This window comes from Podarcis muralis, chromosome 5 (assembly GCF_964188315.1).
Source record: "Podarcis muralis chromosome 5, rPodMur119.hap1.1, whole genome shotgun sequence".
Classification (NCBI taxonomy): Eukaryota; Metazoa; Chordata; class Lepidosauria; order Squamata; family Lacertidae; genus Podarcis; species Podarcis muralis.
The window spans coordinates 29055800-29070922 of record NC_135659.1 but is presented as its reverse complement, the minus strand read 5'-3'; the positions used below and the strand labels follow the sequence as shown (position 1 = coordinate 29070922).

General features: G+C 42.6%; 1 protein-coding gene across 1 annotated transcript in view; it reads right to left on the bottom strand.

Annotated features, from left to right (window-relative positions):
* The window catches only part of PALMD (palmdelphin), a 56684-nt gene that overhangs the window by 14797 nt on the left and 26764 nt on the right, over positions 1 to 15123 (bottom strand). Inside the window, exons 2-4 of the mRNA XM_028732762.2 lie at positions 14394 to 14439; positions 7782 to 7862; positions 1127 to 1257 (exon numbers count right to left, since the gene is read on the bottom strand). Coding sequence (XP_028588595.2) covers positions 1127 to 1257; positions 7782 to 7862; positions 14394 to 14438 — 257 coding nt within the window. The 5' untranslated portion in view covers position 14439. The remainder of the gene's footprint in view (positions 1 to 1126; positions 1258 to 7781; positions 7863 to 14393; positions 14440 to 15123) is intronic.

The following is a 15123-nucleotide window of genomic DNA, read 5'->3' as shown; positions in this document are numbered from 1 at the left end:
GGTGGCGGTGTCAGCGCTGCTGCAGTGGCTGCTCCTCCTGCGAGCAGTGAGTGGAGCGCAGCCACAGCGGCGGCGGGGGGCGCGCGCGCGCTAGGGCGCAAGGCTGGCGGTGGCGGCGGGGAGCCCGGCGGAGGAAGGAACTTGTCCCTTCCCTCTGGACTCGCGCCCCCCGCAGATGTTGCGCCCGGTGCGACTGGCACCCCTGGCACCCCCCACGCTACGCCACTACTCCCACGGCACACTAGGCAACGTCCGGCGGCACACTAGTGTGCCGCGGAACACCGGTTGGGAAACACTGCTCTACTCTACCAATATGAATGTCAACACTTTGCGATACCAGCATTCATACTGAAGTAGGGTGTTGCAACAGAGGGAATGCAAATACTGTGGTACCTCGGGCTAAGTACTTAATTCGTTCCGGAGGTCCGTTCTTAACCTGAAACTGTTCTTAACCTGAAGCACCACTTTAGCTAATGGGGCCTCCTGCTGCCGCCACGCCGCTGGAGCACGATTTCTGTTCTCATCCTGAAGCAAAGTTCTTAACCAGAAGCACTATTTCTGGGTTAGCGGAGTATGTAACCTGAAGCGTATGTAACCCGAAGCGTATGTAACCCGAGGTACCACTGTATGTCAAAACAGTTTTGGCAACTTTGATTCCTTGTTTTATTATTGTTAGTTGAACATCAGAATTTTAAAAACTCTGTCCTATTCAAAATGTCACAGGAACATGGGAAGCTGCCTTATATTGTGTCAGAAATTGGCTCATGCAACTCTGCATTCTCTACAATGACTAGGCATGGTTCTACAGGATTTAAAGCATTTGTTCTCAGTCCTACCTGAAGATACCAGGGACTGAAGTGTCATTTGAAATGTTAAAATGCTCAGTTGCTGCCAATTTTAAGTAATGATTTTAAAAAACATCCTGAAATCTCACCCATTTACAGCATATCCAGAATATGATATTTTAAAACAAGGTGTTTTTTGGGGGAAATTTTGGCTGTATTATTGAAACAGTAGAAGGCAAATAGCTGGCCCCAGAGACAATAATCCTCATTAAGAATAGAAAAGTGATCTGATCACATAGCTTTTAATAACCGAGCAATAAAAAGAAGAATTTGTGCTGTACCTGAGGATATTTTGTTCCAGCTCATTCATCCGTTGTTGATCCTCTCGATTCTGGTTTTGCATTTCTTCTTGTTCTTTTGGAGTCAGAGTATTTAATCCATCCCAGAGCCATTTCTCACGCAGAGCTTTTTTCTACAGATATTAACATATTTTAAAAGAATCTCATTACCAGTTTCTCTTGACTGCCACACATCTGGCACAAAGTCCCATATCAAGCATGCATTGGCTCCACCTTGATGAACAACCAAATTGTTTTACCACAGGCCAGATATGCATCTGCATGGCTGAAGAAGCAGTGGTCACTCAAGTGGTGACATTCAGAAGTTTCATGTCTCGGCTTAATGAGCCTTTTGGCTATGCATACAACCCCTTTGGGGATGCGGGTGGTGCTGTGGGTTAAACCACAGAGCCTAGGACTTGCCGATCAGAAGGTCAGCGGTTCAAATCCCTGCAATGGGGTGAGCTCCCGTTGCTTGGTCCCTGCTCCTGCCAACCTAGCAGTTCGAAAGCACGTCAAAGTGCAAGTAGATAAATAGGTACCGCTCCAGCGGGAAGGTAAGCGGCATTTTCGTGTGCTGCTCTGGTTCGCCAGAAGCGGCTTAGTCATGCTGGCCACATGACCCGGAAGCTGTATGCCGGCTCCCTTGGCCAATAAAGCGAGATGAGCGCCACAACCCCAGAATCAGCCACGGCTGGACCTAATGGTCAGGGGTCCCTTTACCTTTACCTTTACAACCCCTTTGAACAAGCAAAAAAGCCACAAAGCCTTCCATTAACAAAAAGGTTCCTGTTTCATTCATTTCCACTGGGAAACTGTGGTCAACAGTATGGAACAAGCCAGGATCTTAACCCATGGCTTGAAGGTGGCTCAGTATCCTGTTCTGAAGCTGTAGTTTCCTGGTTTGGATGAAATGGGAAACTATGGTTAGAGACTTCCTGGTTTGATTGCCACCTCAAGTGAAGGAAGGTTTGAAAGGGCTATGTACGTGGCCCAAAGGCTCATATCTTGGCTTCATAAGCAGATTATCTGAATGATTATATTTAATCTTTAATTCTTGCTCCATGACAAACTATCTGATTTCTGCCATCCTCCTCTTTCCTCCTCCCCTTTCCAATGTGAGGCTACTTGTATAGAAATAGTCTTAACCGTGGGCTGCTTATGTAGGAATTTCTTCCTGTCCCTTGGGTAGCCCTCAAACCAGGAATCTAGGAGAACTTGTTGTAAAAAGGAGGTTCAAAATGAGAGGATGTCTCTCTTATGGAGTGGCTTCTTAGGTGCTGCAAGTATATTATACCAAACAGAGGCTACTAACACAGTATGATGGGATAAGATTCTCAGAATGGCCTCAGTGATGGCATGCTACATTTGTCTAGCGTGGTTCACATTCCACCATATTATTGGCACCGAGGCATTAGATAGCACGGACCTCTGCCATCAGGCTGCAGGCATGCTTGGAAGCAAATACTTCCCACAATACTTCCTCAGGAGCCAACCGTTTCATAATGTGAAGTAAATGTTGTTTGAGGTTTCACATGTGCCTACAGTGCTTTAAGAGCTAAAGATCTAAAAGATTCCCTTTTAAGGTTCTAGACAGATTCTTCTGCACCAGCACCAATTTCTTAAAAGATTCAAGTACATTCCTTTTATGAGCTGGAACTCAATGAGAACATTTTACCCATTAGTTAGGATAAAGGACACAACAAATGAAGAGGACCTGTAAAATATACTTCAAGACCCTCCTGTTTGTCATTAAAGTGGAGATAGCACCCCTAAGGCCTGTTTCCCCCCATCTCCTTCCAGGGATATGCCACCTGGACTTGGCCTGCCATTATAATCACAGATAATTACTTCTGTTTTTTTTGGGTTTTGTTTTCCCTTGCAGCATTGTTCTGTTTTACTAGTGATGCCAACCTGTTCATGCCAGAGTTTCAGTCCTGGCACAGTTCTCATTTATTTTTAGCAAGCACATATAGGGTTTGCTGGGCAACCAAAGGACAGCATCTCTAAGCTGCCCTGAAGGAGTTAAGGAATGTATTCCATAGTTGCATAGCAACTGCAATTCCAGCTCTCTCCACTCTCAAACTGGGGAAAGGTAGGCATGAAAGCCGAGGTCTTAATGTAGCATTTAGCTGCCTAACAGAGCCATGGCAGTCAACCAACAACTGGTCTGATAATAATGTTCACCGTTGCCTTCTCATATCCCTGAAATTCATTGGTAAAGAGCTTTGATTGATTGATTGTTCAATTATATATTTTTTGCGATTCCAAAGTGGGTAACAACATTAAAAAGAAACTGCAGTATAACACAACTAAAACAACATACAATAAAACACAATATGAAGCAGCATCTGACAGCAATTATCAAAGCCCATTCCCATCAAAATATTGCAGCGAATGTCAAAGCCTTCCTCGACATCATAACAGCACAGTCCCATTAGTTCCCACTAGAAGTCTGAGAGAATAAAAAAACTTTTTAATTGTCATGGAAATATGGCCAAAGATGATGCCACTTCCATTTCAACCGCCTTCATTTACACATTTACACACTGGATAACCCTCCTTTACAAAACGATATACAGTCATACCCTGGTTGAACAAACGCCTTGCGACTTGAATGTTTTTGGCTCCTGAACACCGCAAACCTGGAAGTGAGTGTTCTGGTTTACGAATGTTCTTTGGAACCTGAACGTCTGATGCAGGGATGTCCTGCAGCCAATCGAAAGCCGCACCTTGGCTTCTGAACGTTTTGGAAGTCAAATGGACTTCTGGAACAGATTCCGTTCAACTTCTGAGGTACCACTGTATATGTGAAAACACTCAAAGAGCAAAAGGCAAGCAATGCCCTCTCCGTTGTTCTTCTCCTGCCATATTTTTGTCCCTTTCACCAGAGGTCGTGTTGGGTCTGTGAGCACTAGCAATCGATTATGAACTCCTCTTCTCCTCTTGCTAAGCGACTGAGCATTCCCAATAGCTGACCATATTCTATACCCACTCCAGGGTTTTTCTAGTTCCAGCGATGACATTCCCCTGTGGCTGCAAAGCATCCAAGGAACGTAATTTGCCATTAAAGGAGGCTGAGTTGTATCTCACACCCAGTAAATGAGTGCTGCAGTCATTAAGGGTGTTATCTGAATTATTCCACAAAAGCGAGCATGTTTTCGTGTGCTTGGAGACTTCGCATGGGAACCTAGCCATGAGATGTTCACTAATGTTGGTGGGAGATTCCTTGTTTCCAGCTTTGCAATCTGTAGGCAAGTAGTTGTGCCCTTTCTTTAGTACGGAGAGCAGCGTGCTCACGAAAACCCTTGCTGTGATGAAGAGATCCATCACTTTCTAATTACGCCTCTCTCAAGCTTATTTAATTATATTTTCTCAAAATACTGTAATGGAATCTAAATCCCTGTATAATAATTTGCGCAATCATACTTATTAGCAATAACACTATTAAAATTCTCTGTTGGGTGGGGGTAAAACAGGAAAGCACAGGAGTGACAGCAATGAGAACCTCATTTAAGAGCGAGAAGATGTTAAAATTATGTAATTCTGTCTACTACATAACACAGTCTGGGTCATTAACAGTGGAAGTGATGCAGTAAAAATTGATGAAGCAAGCTTATACGATGGGTATGTTAATAAAACAAGAAGCTGCCCAAAAAGAAGTAGTGTACCAATTTGATGGGATGCGCTTCCTCATTTTTAGAGCTCCAGGGCTCCATGCACCCCTTCTCACTGGTTAAAGACAATGCAGATTCTCAATGGCTTAAGAAAAAGATTCGTCGTTGCTCATTTGCACGTGCAACTTAAGGGCTCCCAAACAATCATTCTGCAGCTGGGGTGCCACAGCTATATTAAACCATATCCTGGACCTCTGAGTAGAGGAAGAACAGCTGACCCTTTTGTCCTTGGCAGGACACAACTTCTCTGCTATAAGCACCCATGAATAAGGGGAGGGTAGTGGCTGCTGAATGGTTGTCATAACTGAAAACACAAAGAAGTCCTTTTCAGGTGTTATGCTATCATTCTTCTATTCTAGGGATGGGCAACTTCTGGCCCTCAACAGGTCCACCAAGCATTGTCAGGGGTAATGGGAAGTGTAGTTAAGCTATGTCTGGAGAACACATGTTACCCACTCCTATCCCTTCTAATCCATACACTGAAATTTCCTGTGTGGTGAACATGTGTGGATAGGGAGCAGCAGGTTCCATCTTTTTCAATCCACCCATGTTTACTGAATGCCTGGATAGGTTCCTTGCATGTCCAGCTGAATGAGCAGAGCGCTCTGTCTTCACAGTTGAGATCCCTGCACAGTCAGGGTTCTAGATTGTCTGCAGAGATGCTTCTGGGCATACAGTTCTACGCGGGACCCTTGCTCAGGCATTCAATGTACAGTGGTACCTCGGGTTACATATGCTTCAGGTTACATACGCTTCAGGTTACAGACTCCGCTAACCCAGAAGTAGTACCTCGGGTTAAGAACTTTGCTTCAGGATGAGAACAGAAATCGTGCTCCGGCGGCGCGGCAGCAGCAGGAGGCCCCATTAGCTAAAGTGGTGCTTCAGGTTAAGAACAGTTTCAGGTTAAGAATGGACCTCCAGAACGAATTAAGTACTTAACCCGAGGTACCACTGTATATACGTGATGCTGCATACACTCAATGCTCCCAGCCATGACAGCCACAGCGGCATCAACCTTTTCATTGCTGAACTGATGGAGAACCTGAAGATCACTTTTGTGACTTCTGCAGTTCTTGAACTTTCTAACTGACCGCGACAACCAAGTCCTACTACTGAGCCTCTAGTCAGGACACAATTTGTGCCGAGATTTTTGTGACACTGTTTTGACTACTGTCAACAAATGAGCACTGTGAGTTTTTATTTTTTATTGTTTCGTTCTTCATATGACAAGCAATGTCAAGCTGTCCTTGAAAAGCTCAGCTTTTCATATGAGGCTGCCCATTTGATCCATCGGTAATTGGGATTTTGTACCAAGGAACTTGGCAAGTTTGACATCTGTAGGTGCTTCTGTAGTACGTGGGAAGCAGGGTCAGAACATCTTTTCATGTAGGACCATTAAGTTAATTGACTAAACATTTGGCAGATACACCAAGTTACTGCCTGAGGATTTTAGAAGAATCTTTTATTTAATGCTTTGGTGAACCCCGTTGTTATGGAATCTATTGTCAATACTAAATTGAAAATGCTTTGCATGTTCAGACCTTTAAGCCTCCCCATTAAATAAATTCAGACAAGACTCAAATTTTGGTTTGGTTTTTGGCAGAATTTAGGCCACAATTTTATTGATTACAGAAAGGGAGTGGTTGCATAGGCTCTGGCATAGGTCAGCCTAGGGTGAACACTTGTTAGGTGGGAAGCCGGGAACAGGCTATGTCCACCACCCAGATTTCCCCCTGGACTCAGACACGGGCACAACCCCCTCACAGGGTTGACCAAACCACTGAGTCCCTGGGTTCCTTTAATGGAATACCCTTCACATAGGAATGGCGAGACCGTTCCCCTATCACCTGAACCAGTGCCTATCCACAACCTTACAAGTTGTGACGATTTGCTACGCGGCAGGCAAAACCCAAATGGCAACAGCCAATCAGCCAAGTGAGGAAATTCCTACTGTGCCCCTATCCCAACGACAGACGACACATGACGGCATAGCAAGGTCAAGCGCAACAAACCCTAAAAGTAGGGAGAGGTGGGTGGGTGTTCTGATGCACGCACTGAAAGAGGAAGCTCTGGGTCACGTGCATAGGTATATATAGGTCCCTTTATCTGTTTAGTCTGCATCCCATTGGCTTAATTAAACCCAGCATCAAGGGACCTACCAATTGGGTGTTGTGGCTATCCAACCATACCCACCCACAACACAGGGTTTGGTTGCCAGGTCTCACCGCAACACGTGCCCTCTTTAAGGGAGGACTTGATTTGTCTGAAAAATGTGCAGCTGTACTTCTACTAAATAGTTATTTCTGGCCATCACTAAACAATTCAAGTCTTTTAAGAAATGCCCAGTGCTGCTATTTATTTATTAAAATTATATATTGCCTTTCCTCTTAAAGGAGCCTAGGTTGACAATTATTAACTAATGCACTCTGTTTCCTAGCTAGTAAAACTCAAAATTCACCTGTGCACCTAAGTAAAGATGACATTCATACTGCAAAAATTAAAGAAATGTTTAGATTTCTGAAGGAAAGAATGTATGTAACTGGACCTGTATTGATTAGACAGGACACTTGTGTCAGACTGGTTCACACATACATATGTGTCAAGTGATTACTTACATGTGTGAATGGGCCAATATAGATGTGACACCACATATCAACATACTCCAACCTAATGTCCTCCAGATATTTTGAACTACAAATCTCATCATCCCTGACCATTGGCCATACTGTCTGGGGCTGATGGGAATTGTAGTCGTGTGTGTGTGTGTGTGTTTATACACCTGCTTGGGGAAAGACTGCTTTTCAATCAACTCAGGTCAAATATTGAGCTAACAGACATCCAGTGTAGAGAAATCAAGAGATGTACACACCTGTATAAGCCAATTGTCGATACTCTTATTAATGATTTCTTACATTTTTATGCATTGGATTTCCAAAAAAGAAAGGAAGAAAATTATTTGAGTCTCCTCATGGGCAGGTTACCTTCAAGTGCTGATGTTTCAGTTTTTCTTCCTCGACTTTAAGGCGTTTCTGAGTGATTTCTTCTTGAAGTTTCCTCTTGTCCTGTGAATTACAAAAATGGTAGAAAACCAAAGAGAATAAAATGTACCGTCTATCTTGGAATATGAAAACTTTGTGTAGTAAGAAATGAGATCTTAGATTTTAGAAGCCATTTGAAGTGCTTTAGAAGGGGATGTGGGAGTTGTCTGCATTCTTCTGCTTTCATTTAACAAAGAGAAAAAAGGAAAAGGAAAGGAAGTCACTGGGCATATCTACATTACAAACATAACAGTTTTTTTTAATACCACTTCAATGGTTGTGGATTCCCTCAAGAACCCTGGAGATGGCAGTTTAGTGAGAATTTAGAGAATGCCACCTCACAGAACTGCAACTTCCTGGTTTCCCTAGGAAGAGGAAAGGATTGCTAAAATAGTTTTAAATCCATCTCTATCTTCTGAGAACAAATCTCAGGGTTCTTCTTCAACATATCGTTTCCTTTTTAGTACATACCAGCTGTGTCTAGTATTAAAGGTTTAGGCATGCAAAACTATTAAACGATTGTTTCCCTTCATTTATCAGTCACCAGGGAAACAAATTCAAATTTCAGGAGGCAATTCTTTCAAGTCACCAAATATGCCTCTGTTTTCTTTACATATTTACAAGCGAGAAACAGCAAGGGTGGTGTTAACTGAGGTAATTTCAGTTACAGAAAATTTAGCAACCAGGTTGGGCTCTGTTCCCATGATTGTCTAGAGACTTGGAATAATCTCCATTGCAGATAGGAGTTATTTCTGGCACACATCCCATAATGCAACTATAAACAGCATTTGGGATGTAAATAGTTTGCTAGCCTGTATTTACATGTATCCTTATAACGTTTATACTTTTAGCAGGGCCTCCTGCTTCTACTTCCGCATCTTGCTGAGAGAAACAGCTGAACATATCTGAGAGAAGAATGATAGCTGGTGTTGTCGTTCCATTTTTAAACTTTGTTTACTAAGGTACGCCCCCAGTAGCAATTTTGAACGGTTCAGTTAATCCAGATTTCAAGAACATCCTGCTGCCAGTCTCTGAACTTCACGCCTTCCTTTCTTCTGAATGCCACTATATTAAGGGCCTTGAAATAATTTGGCCATGAATGGTGCAGTAGGTCATCAAAATGACTTTGTAGATTAAAACTCCCAAAGAGAGCTCTTTTTCCTAACTCAGAGCATGCCTCCAGATATACCTTCACAGTATGCTGCAAAAGGATCTCAGATTTCCCCCCACTTTCGCTCGAGAAACGAATGGCACATTCTTGGCTCCAAATCCAGGGACAATTTAATTTTTCTCTTTGCTCACTCTCCTGACTCCAGGAAGGCTGGACTTCCCTTCTAAGGAAATTAGGGGTATCTGGTGAGGGGGTGTGGGGGAAGATCACTATGAGGGCCAACCAATCAGAACAGTGCACAGCCCCCCCTTTTTTTGGCAAATGGGATTCTCTTGAGCTCAGCACTTAAACTAAGGCTGACCAAAACAAGGTGAGCTCAATTCCAGAATTAGTTTACTGCACACATAACATAAATTTGGTCCCTCCCAAAGTGAAAAGTAATGGATTAATTGTGGAGTTTTATACAGTGGTACCTCGGGTTACATACGCTTCAGGTTAAATATGCTTCAGGATACACCGCTAACCCAGAAATAGTGCTTCAGGTTAAGAACTTTGCTTCAGGATGAGAACAGAAATTGTGCTCTGGCGGTGCGGCAGCAGCAGGAGGCCCCATTAGCTAAAATGGTGCTTCAGGTTAAGAACAGTTTCAGGTTAAGAACGGACCTCTGGAACGAATTAAGTACTTAACCCGAGGTACCACTGTATTGGAATATATAGCAACGTATCACCACTCATTATTAAGTATATCCGGACATGCCCTAAGTGATAATGAATTTGTAGTGGAGTTTTACACTGGAGTACAATATAGAGAGAGCAGAAGGTGTTCCATCAGGTTTTGTGGGATTTCCATAAGGCAATGCTACCACTACTTTGTATCACAGGGACCGTTAACCTTTCTGGGCACGTGGGATCATTTTCAAACTGGAGAAGCTGTTGTGGGCACCAGACACGTACCACAGATGAGCACATAATTCAGTCTAATCTACCGGCTACAACAGAATTCTTCTTTCAAGCCGAATTTCAGTGAGGAGAGAGGCGGTTGAAGGGACTCAGTGAAAGACATGTGTGCCTACAGGCCCATTAGTGACTCCTGCCATAGAAGTTCATAGCAGTGTGTTGGAGGTGATATTCTTGTTTTTGATTATTCTGGATAAAGACTTTTAGTATTATTATTATTTTTTGCATACTTATGGATATTGTATCATGTAATTTTATATTTTCTTGTAAATAGCTTTGGGACTCCTTTCAGTTGTGTGAAGGGATAAATAACTGAAATAAACTAAACTAAAAAAACCCCTAGTGCCCTGCACATATATATGTTAAGATCTCATCCTACTCTCGAGTAGGACCCTGGCAGAGATACATGCCCGACTGGCTTGTTCCCTCCCTCCTGGTCGATCGTTTGGGAGCTTCAAAAGCTTTCTTCAGCCCGAACATCACAGCGACCGATGGCAACAGACACCGGCACACTTAGGGATCTGCAGAGTCTTCGCAGTTGCGCAACAGACCTCAGCAACTCAGCATTTTGGCTAATCTACTTTATTTACATATAAACACACACGAAGCACTGCAACATGGCTCCCTTTCTCTCTAGCATCAGACAACAAAGAGAAAAAGAACAAAGGACAATAGTCCCACTTCACGGAACACAGTAACACAAACATCCTGTCTCTGTCACTTCCCACTCTGTGGAGTCGAAACATATACCGTCATGTGATAGACAACAATCCCATGACTGCAATAATGGAGCAGGAATTCTAACTATGTATATGTATATGTATATGTATATGTATATGTATATGTATATGTGTATATATACATATACATATATATACATATATATATATGCTTTCGTAGATTTTCACGGGTACAAGAATGCAGGTTTTGGTGTCCTCGGGTGTCTTCCCGTGTAAAAGTTGGGGTGTCTAGGCGACGTTTCGACGAGGTCTCACTCGTCATCTTCAGGCTGGTGTTTTCGGCTTCTTGTTACTGGAACAGAGCAGGATCTCAGTGTTTGAGTTCCTATAAATACTGTTGAAGGTATAGGAACTCAAACACTGAGATCCTGCTCTGTTCCAGTAACAAGAAGCCGAAAACACCAGCCTGAAGATGACGAGTGAGACCTCGTCGAAACGTCGCCTAGACACCCCAACTTTTACACGGGAAGACACCCGAGGACACCAAAACCTGCATATATATATATATATATATATATGCTTTCGTAGATTTTCACGGGTACAGGAATGCAGGTTTTGGTGTCCTCGGGTGTCTTCCCGTGTAAAAGTTGCTGTTCCAGTAACAAGAAGCCGAAAACACCAGCCTGAAGATGACGAGTGAGACCTCGTCGAAACGTCGCCTAGACACCCCAACTTTTACACGGGAAGACACCCGAGGACACCAAAACCATATATATATATATATATATATATATATATATATTTGTGGTACCACTGCTGGGAATGGCATGAATGTGTGTATTGGAGCACAGTTTGGGATACCACTTTTCCAAACCTCCAGTTTTACCATTGCAATCTGCTAAAGCAATCCTATTCCCCCTGAAGAAAATATGTCCTACTGAAACAAGTGGAACTTCCTTCTAATAATAACTTCCTTCTAATAACTTCCTTCCTTCCTGCTGCTGCTGTTGTTGTTGTTGTTTAAATCAAAAGTCCACATCTCACTACAGTCATTGAAATGACTTGTGTGGGATCTTATATGGATATGGCTTGTAGTCACAGAAAATTCCAGAAGCATAGTGGGGGTTGTTGTTGTTGTTGTTTGCCTTTCTTACTAGGAATCTTTCACGAAACAGAAAAATTAAATGTAAAAGGCCTTTGACAGTGCAGTGAGAGGAAAGGAATTGAGCTTCTTCCAGCAACGAAAGAATTATTATTCAGCTATTAAGTTCCACTAATGCATTAGCCTTTATTCCATCCCCTTTCAATATATGTCAGTTGACACACTTTTAAAGCTTAAAAGCTGTTGCATTTCTCAGCCGGTTTTTTTTAATTAAAAAAACTTCATTCATTTCCAGCAAAAAATCTATGTGTTTTATTGAACCACTTTCTATATTAACTTGCATTTATTATCACTAAAGGGCCATATAAGCACAAATCTTTCAAAAGCAGCAAGCTAAATAAGGGGACTAGAACATAGCCAATGTTGAGACTAATAGCTTAGAAAATGTAGTAATGTAAGGACTAGCCAGAATCAACAAGCCAACTTCTCATCTCCAGTGGATTGTGGATGAAGAAGGTCAAGCTTGGTCAAGCTTCTTGTAGTGAGGTTCCTCAGTTACTTCTAGGGTGCCTGAAAAAGCTCCCCCTCTTTCTCCCACCAGCTTACCTCCCCTAAAAAACCCCCCATACCTTTTTAAGACCCTCTCTCTTTCTTCAAACCCCTTCTTAACTCACCCAGCTTTCCCATGAAGCCTTTGGCACAACCTCAAGTGCCCGCATCCTATTGTAACCAAGTCTAAATACATGTAATGGAAACAAACATGCATTCTCCCTCGGTATACCCCTGCCCCCTTTTCCTAAACTTTCCCCTATTGTCTCCTCCATATTGAATTTTGGACTGCAAGCTGTCTAAGGCAGGGACCTGTCCTCTTGTATCATATCAAGCAGCCATGTGTATTGATGGCACTGTATTAACAGCGCTTGACCAACTGAGTTGTCTAGTTCTAGTTACAGGTAGGTAGCTGTGTTGGTCTGCCATAGCCGAAACAAAATAAAATTCAAAAAAATTCCTTCCAGTAGCACCTTAGAGACCAACTAAGTTTGTTATTGGTATGAGCTTTCATGTGCATGCAAGAAGAAGAAGTGTGCATGCACACAAAAGCTCATACCAATAACAAACTTAGTTGGTCTCTAAGGTGCTACTGGAAGGATTTATTTTTTATTTTTTATTTTGAGTTGTCTGGTGTTGTACTACTGCTATAGGCTCAAAGCAGGAAGCAACATTTATCCTTTACATTCCTATGGATGCAGGAATATTTCTTGTGAACAACCTTGCAAACAAGCCCATAAAAGTTACTAGCCTGCAAATATTTGTGCACCGTGAATTAAGTCACTTGTGGTCTGAAAAGGGGAATGGGGAAGGCTTGACTCTCTTCCATCTTAAAAAAAGAGGAAGAAAATATTTCCGCAGCGGATCTCTTTATTCATGGGCTACAAAGTGAGTAGCTGGGTTGGGAAGCAATGGATACACGACATTAGCCACTATCCTTTATCTATCCTGACATTTCCTATGAAATACTGTTTTGGATGCATTTTCGCCCCAAACCAGCTTTGATCTGAATTGAGAAAAAGAACGACCAAGTTGTGTTGTAAGCTGGTCATGGGTACATTGCCAGTGGCTGCATTTGCAAGCCTGACTATGGAGTCGTTTGATAGTGATGCCAGTTCACCAGCAAGAAGTCTTGCTATTCATGGAGAAACAAAATAAGAGTTTGAACCAAGGGTTGTGAAATAAATAGCTCCTGAAAGTTAAAGAACTGCTGGATTTACTTATTCCGTTCTTTAACCATCAGCTCTTTAGTTGTGTAAGCAAGGGAAGCACTGGGAGCAATGGGAACATTCATGAAACAAAAATGCCAGAAAGAGCTTTCTCATTCTTCCAAAGCATGTTGCGTCTAGCTTTAGTAGAGCTCCGAAGGAACATGATCATTATTGTGCTATGATGCCACCCACAGCCAATCATAGCTCTGCCCTTAAAGAATAGCCAGTGAACTAATCTACCGGCCCAAACCTGTCATGAGATGAGAGCATGAGGGTTAGATCAGATCAATAGGGAGCTAGACATCAATGCTATTAGCTGTCGTTCTTCCTCTTAAGAAAAGCACAGTTCTGAGACAACTTTCTGCAAGCGCTGGGTTCTTTATGAATAAAATATCTCCACCATAGTGTGAACTGAATTGAATTTCCCATATCATACTCCTTTAAAACACACACACAGAGAGAGAATGTTGGTGTTCCCATGAACTACCAACAAATACTCATTTAATTAAGCAGAAGATTAATTGCCCAAGGTACTTCTTTTCTTTTTAAACGATGGAATTTCCTTGTTCCAGTTCATTCTTAGCTTTCTGACCTGGTGTCCTTCAAATTAATGCACAGAGGCACACTCACTGAGCCACTTGGTCTTAATGACAGCATCACATATGCCTGATATAAAACATTGCCTGACTCCTACATCTCTGGCATTCAGCGCCTGGGAGCTAATGGTCAAATTTATGTGCCTGCCATAAATGCAAGTCATACGCAGAATTCTGCTGACTGCCCAAAGTTTGTAGTCTACAAAACGGAACAAAATAAGGACAGAAACGAAGGGTTTCATACCAGCCACCTAGTAACCTCTAAGCAGCTTTGATAATGATTTTCTAAAATATATATTACAAGACAGACACACACACACAAAGATTGATATAGAGAAGAAGTACTTACGGTTATGGCCTGAAATCTTTCCTTCAGTAGTTCAGCTTCTTCCATTCTAGAAATCAAACAAACACACAGGTTTTGAAATCTACAAAGAAACACTACATAGGCACAGAGGTTTCCCGTATGGAAGAGGAGGAGGAGGAGGGCGACGAGGCAGATGCTTCTGAAGGGTTATGATCTAATTCCCACAGAGGAGGGAGAATTCCCGACTTATGTGGTGTGTCTCCGAACAGATGAGCAAGTCGGCTCAGACAGACACATGTAATGAGGGTGTGCTAGGGAGGCAGACATCCAGAATACTGGCATGAGTTGACTGACAAGTTTGAATGGCAGAACACAAGCCCTTTTCCTTCTGCAGCTGCCAATTCTTTGTCGTAATCATATGCACACTTGGCATGCCATAGATTAACCATTAACTGCCCAACCCCCCCCCCAGCAAATCATATTTGCTGGAGTTCTTTAATGCGCAATGGTAGTAGTTATTTTTAAAGAGGTGAAATATAAATCCCTGACATCTTTAAGCCATACCCCTCATTTAATGATCATTGAGATGCCGTCATCAGAATAATTAGCAGTTTTGTAGTATTTAAAGCTTTTCCTTTGTAACCTGTGCAGCTGCTCCTGTAAAGGAAAGACTTTATAACTTGTACCCATAATACAGATGAGGGCTCGAGGCTACGAAGAATTAGCTGGCCTGAGGTCACCAAATCGTAACAGAGCTCTCTCTTGCTGGCTT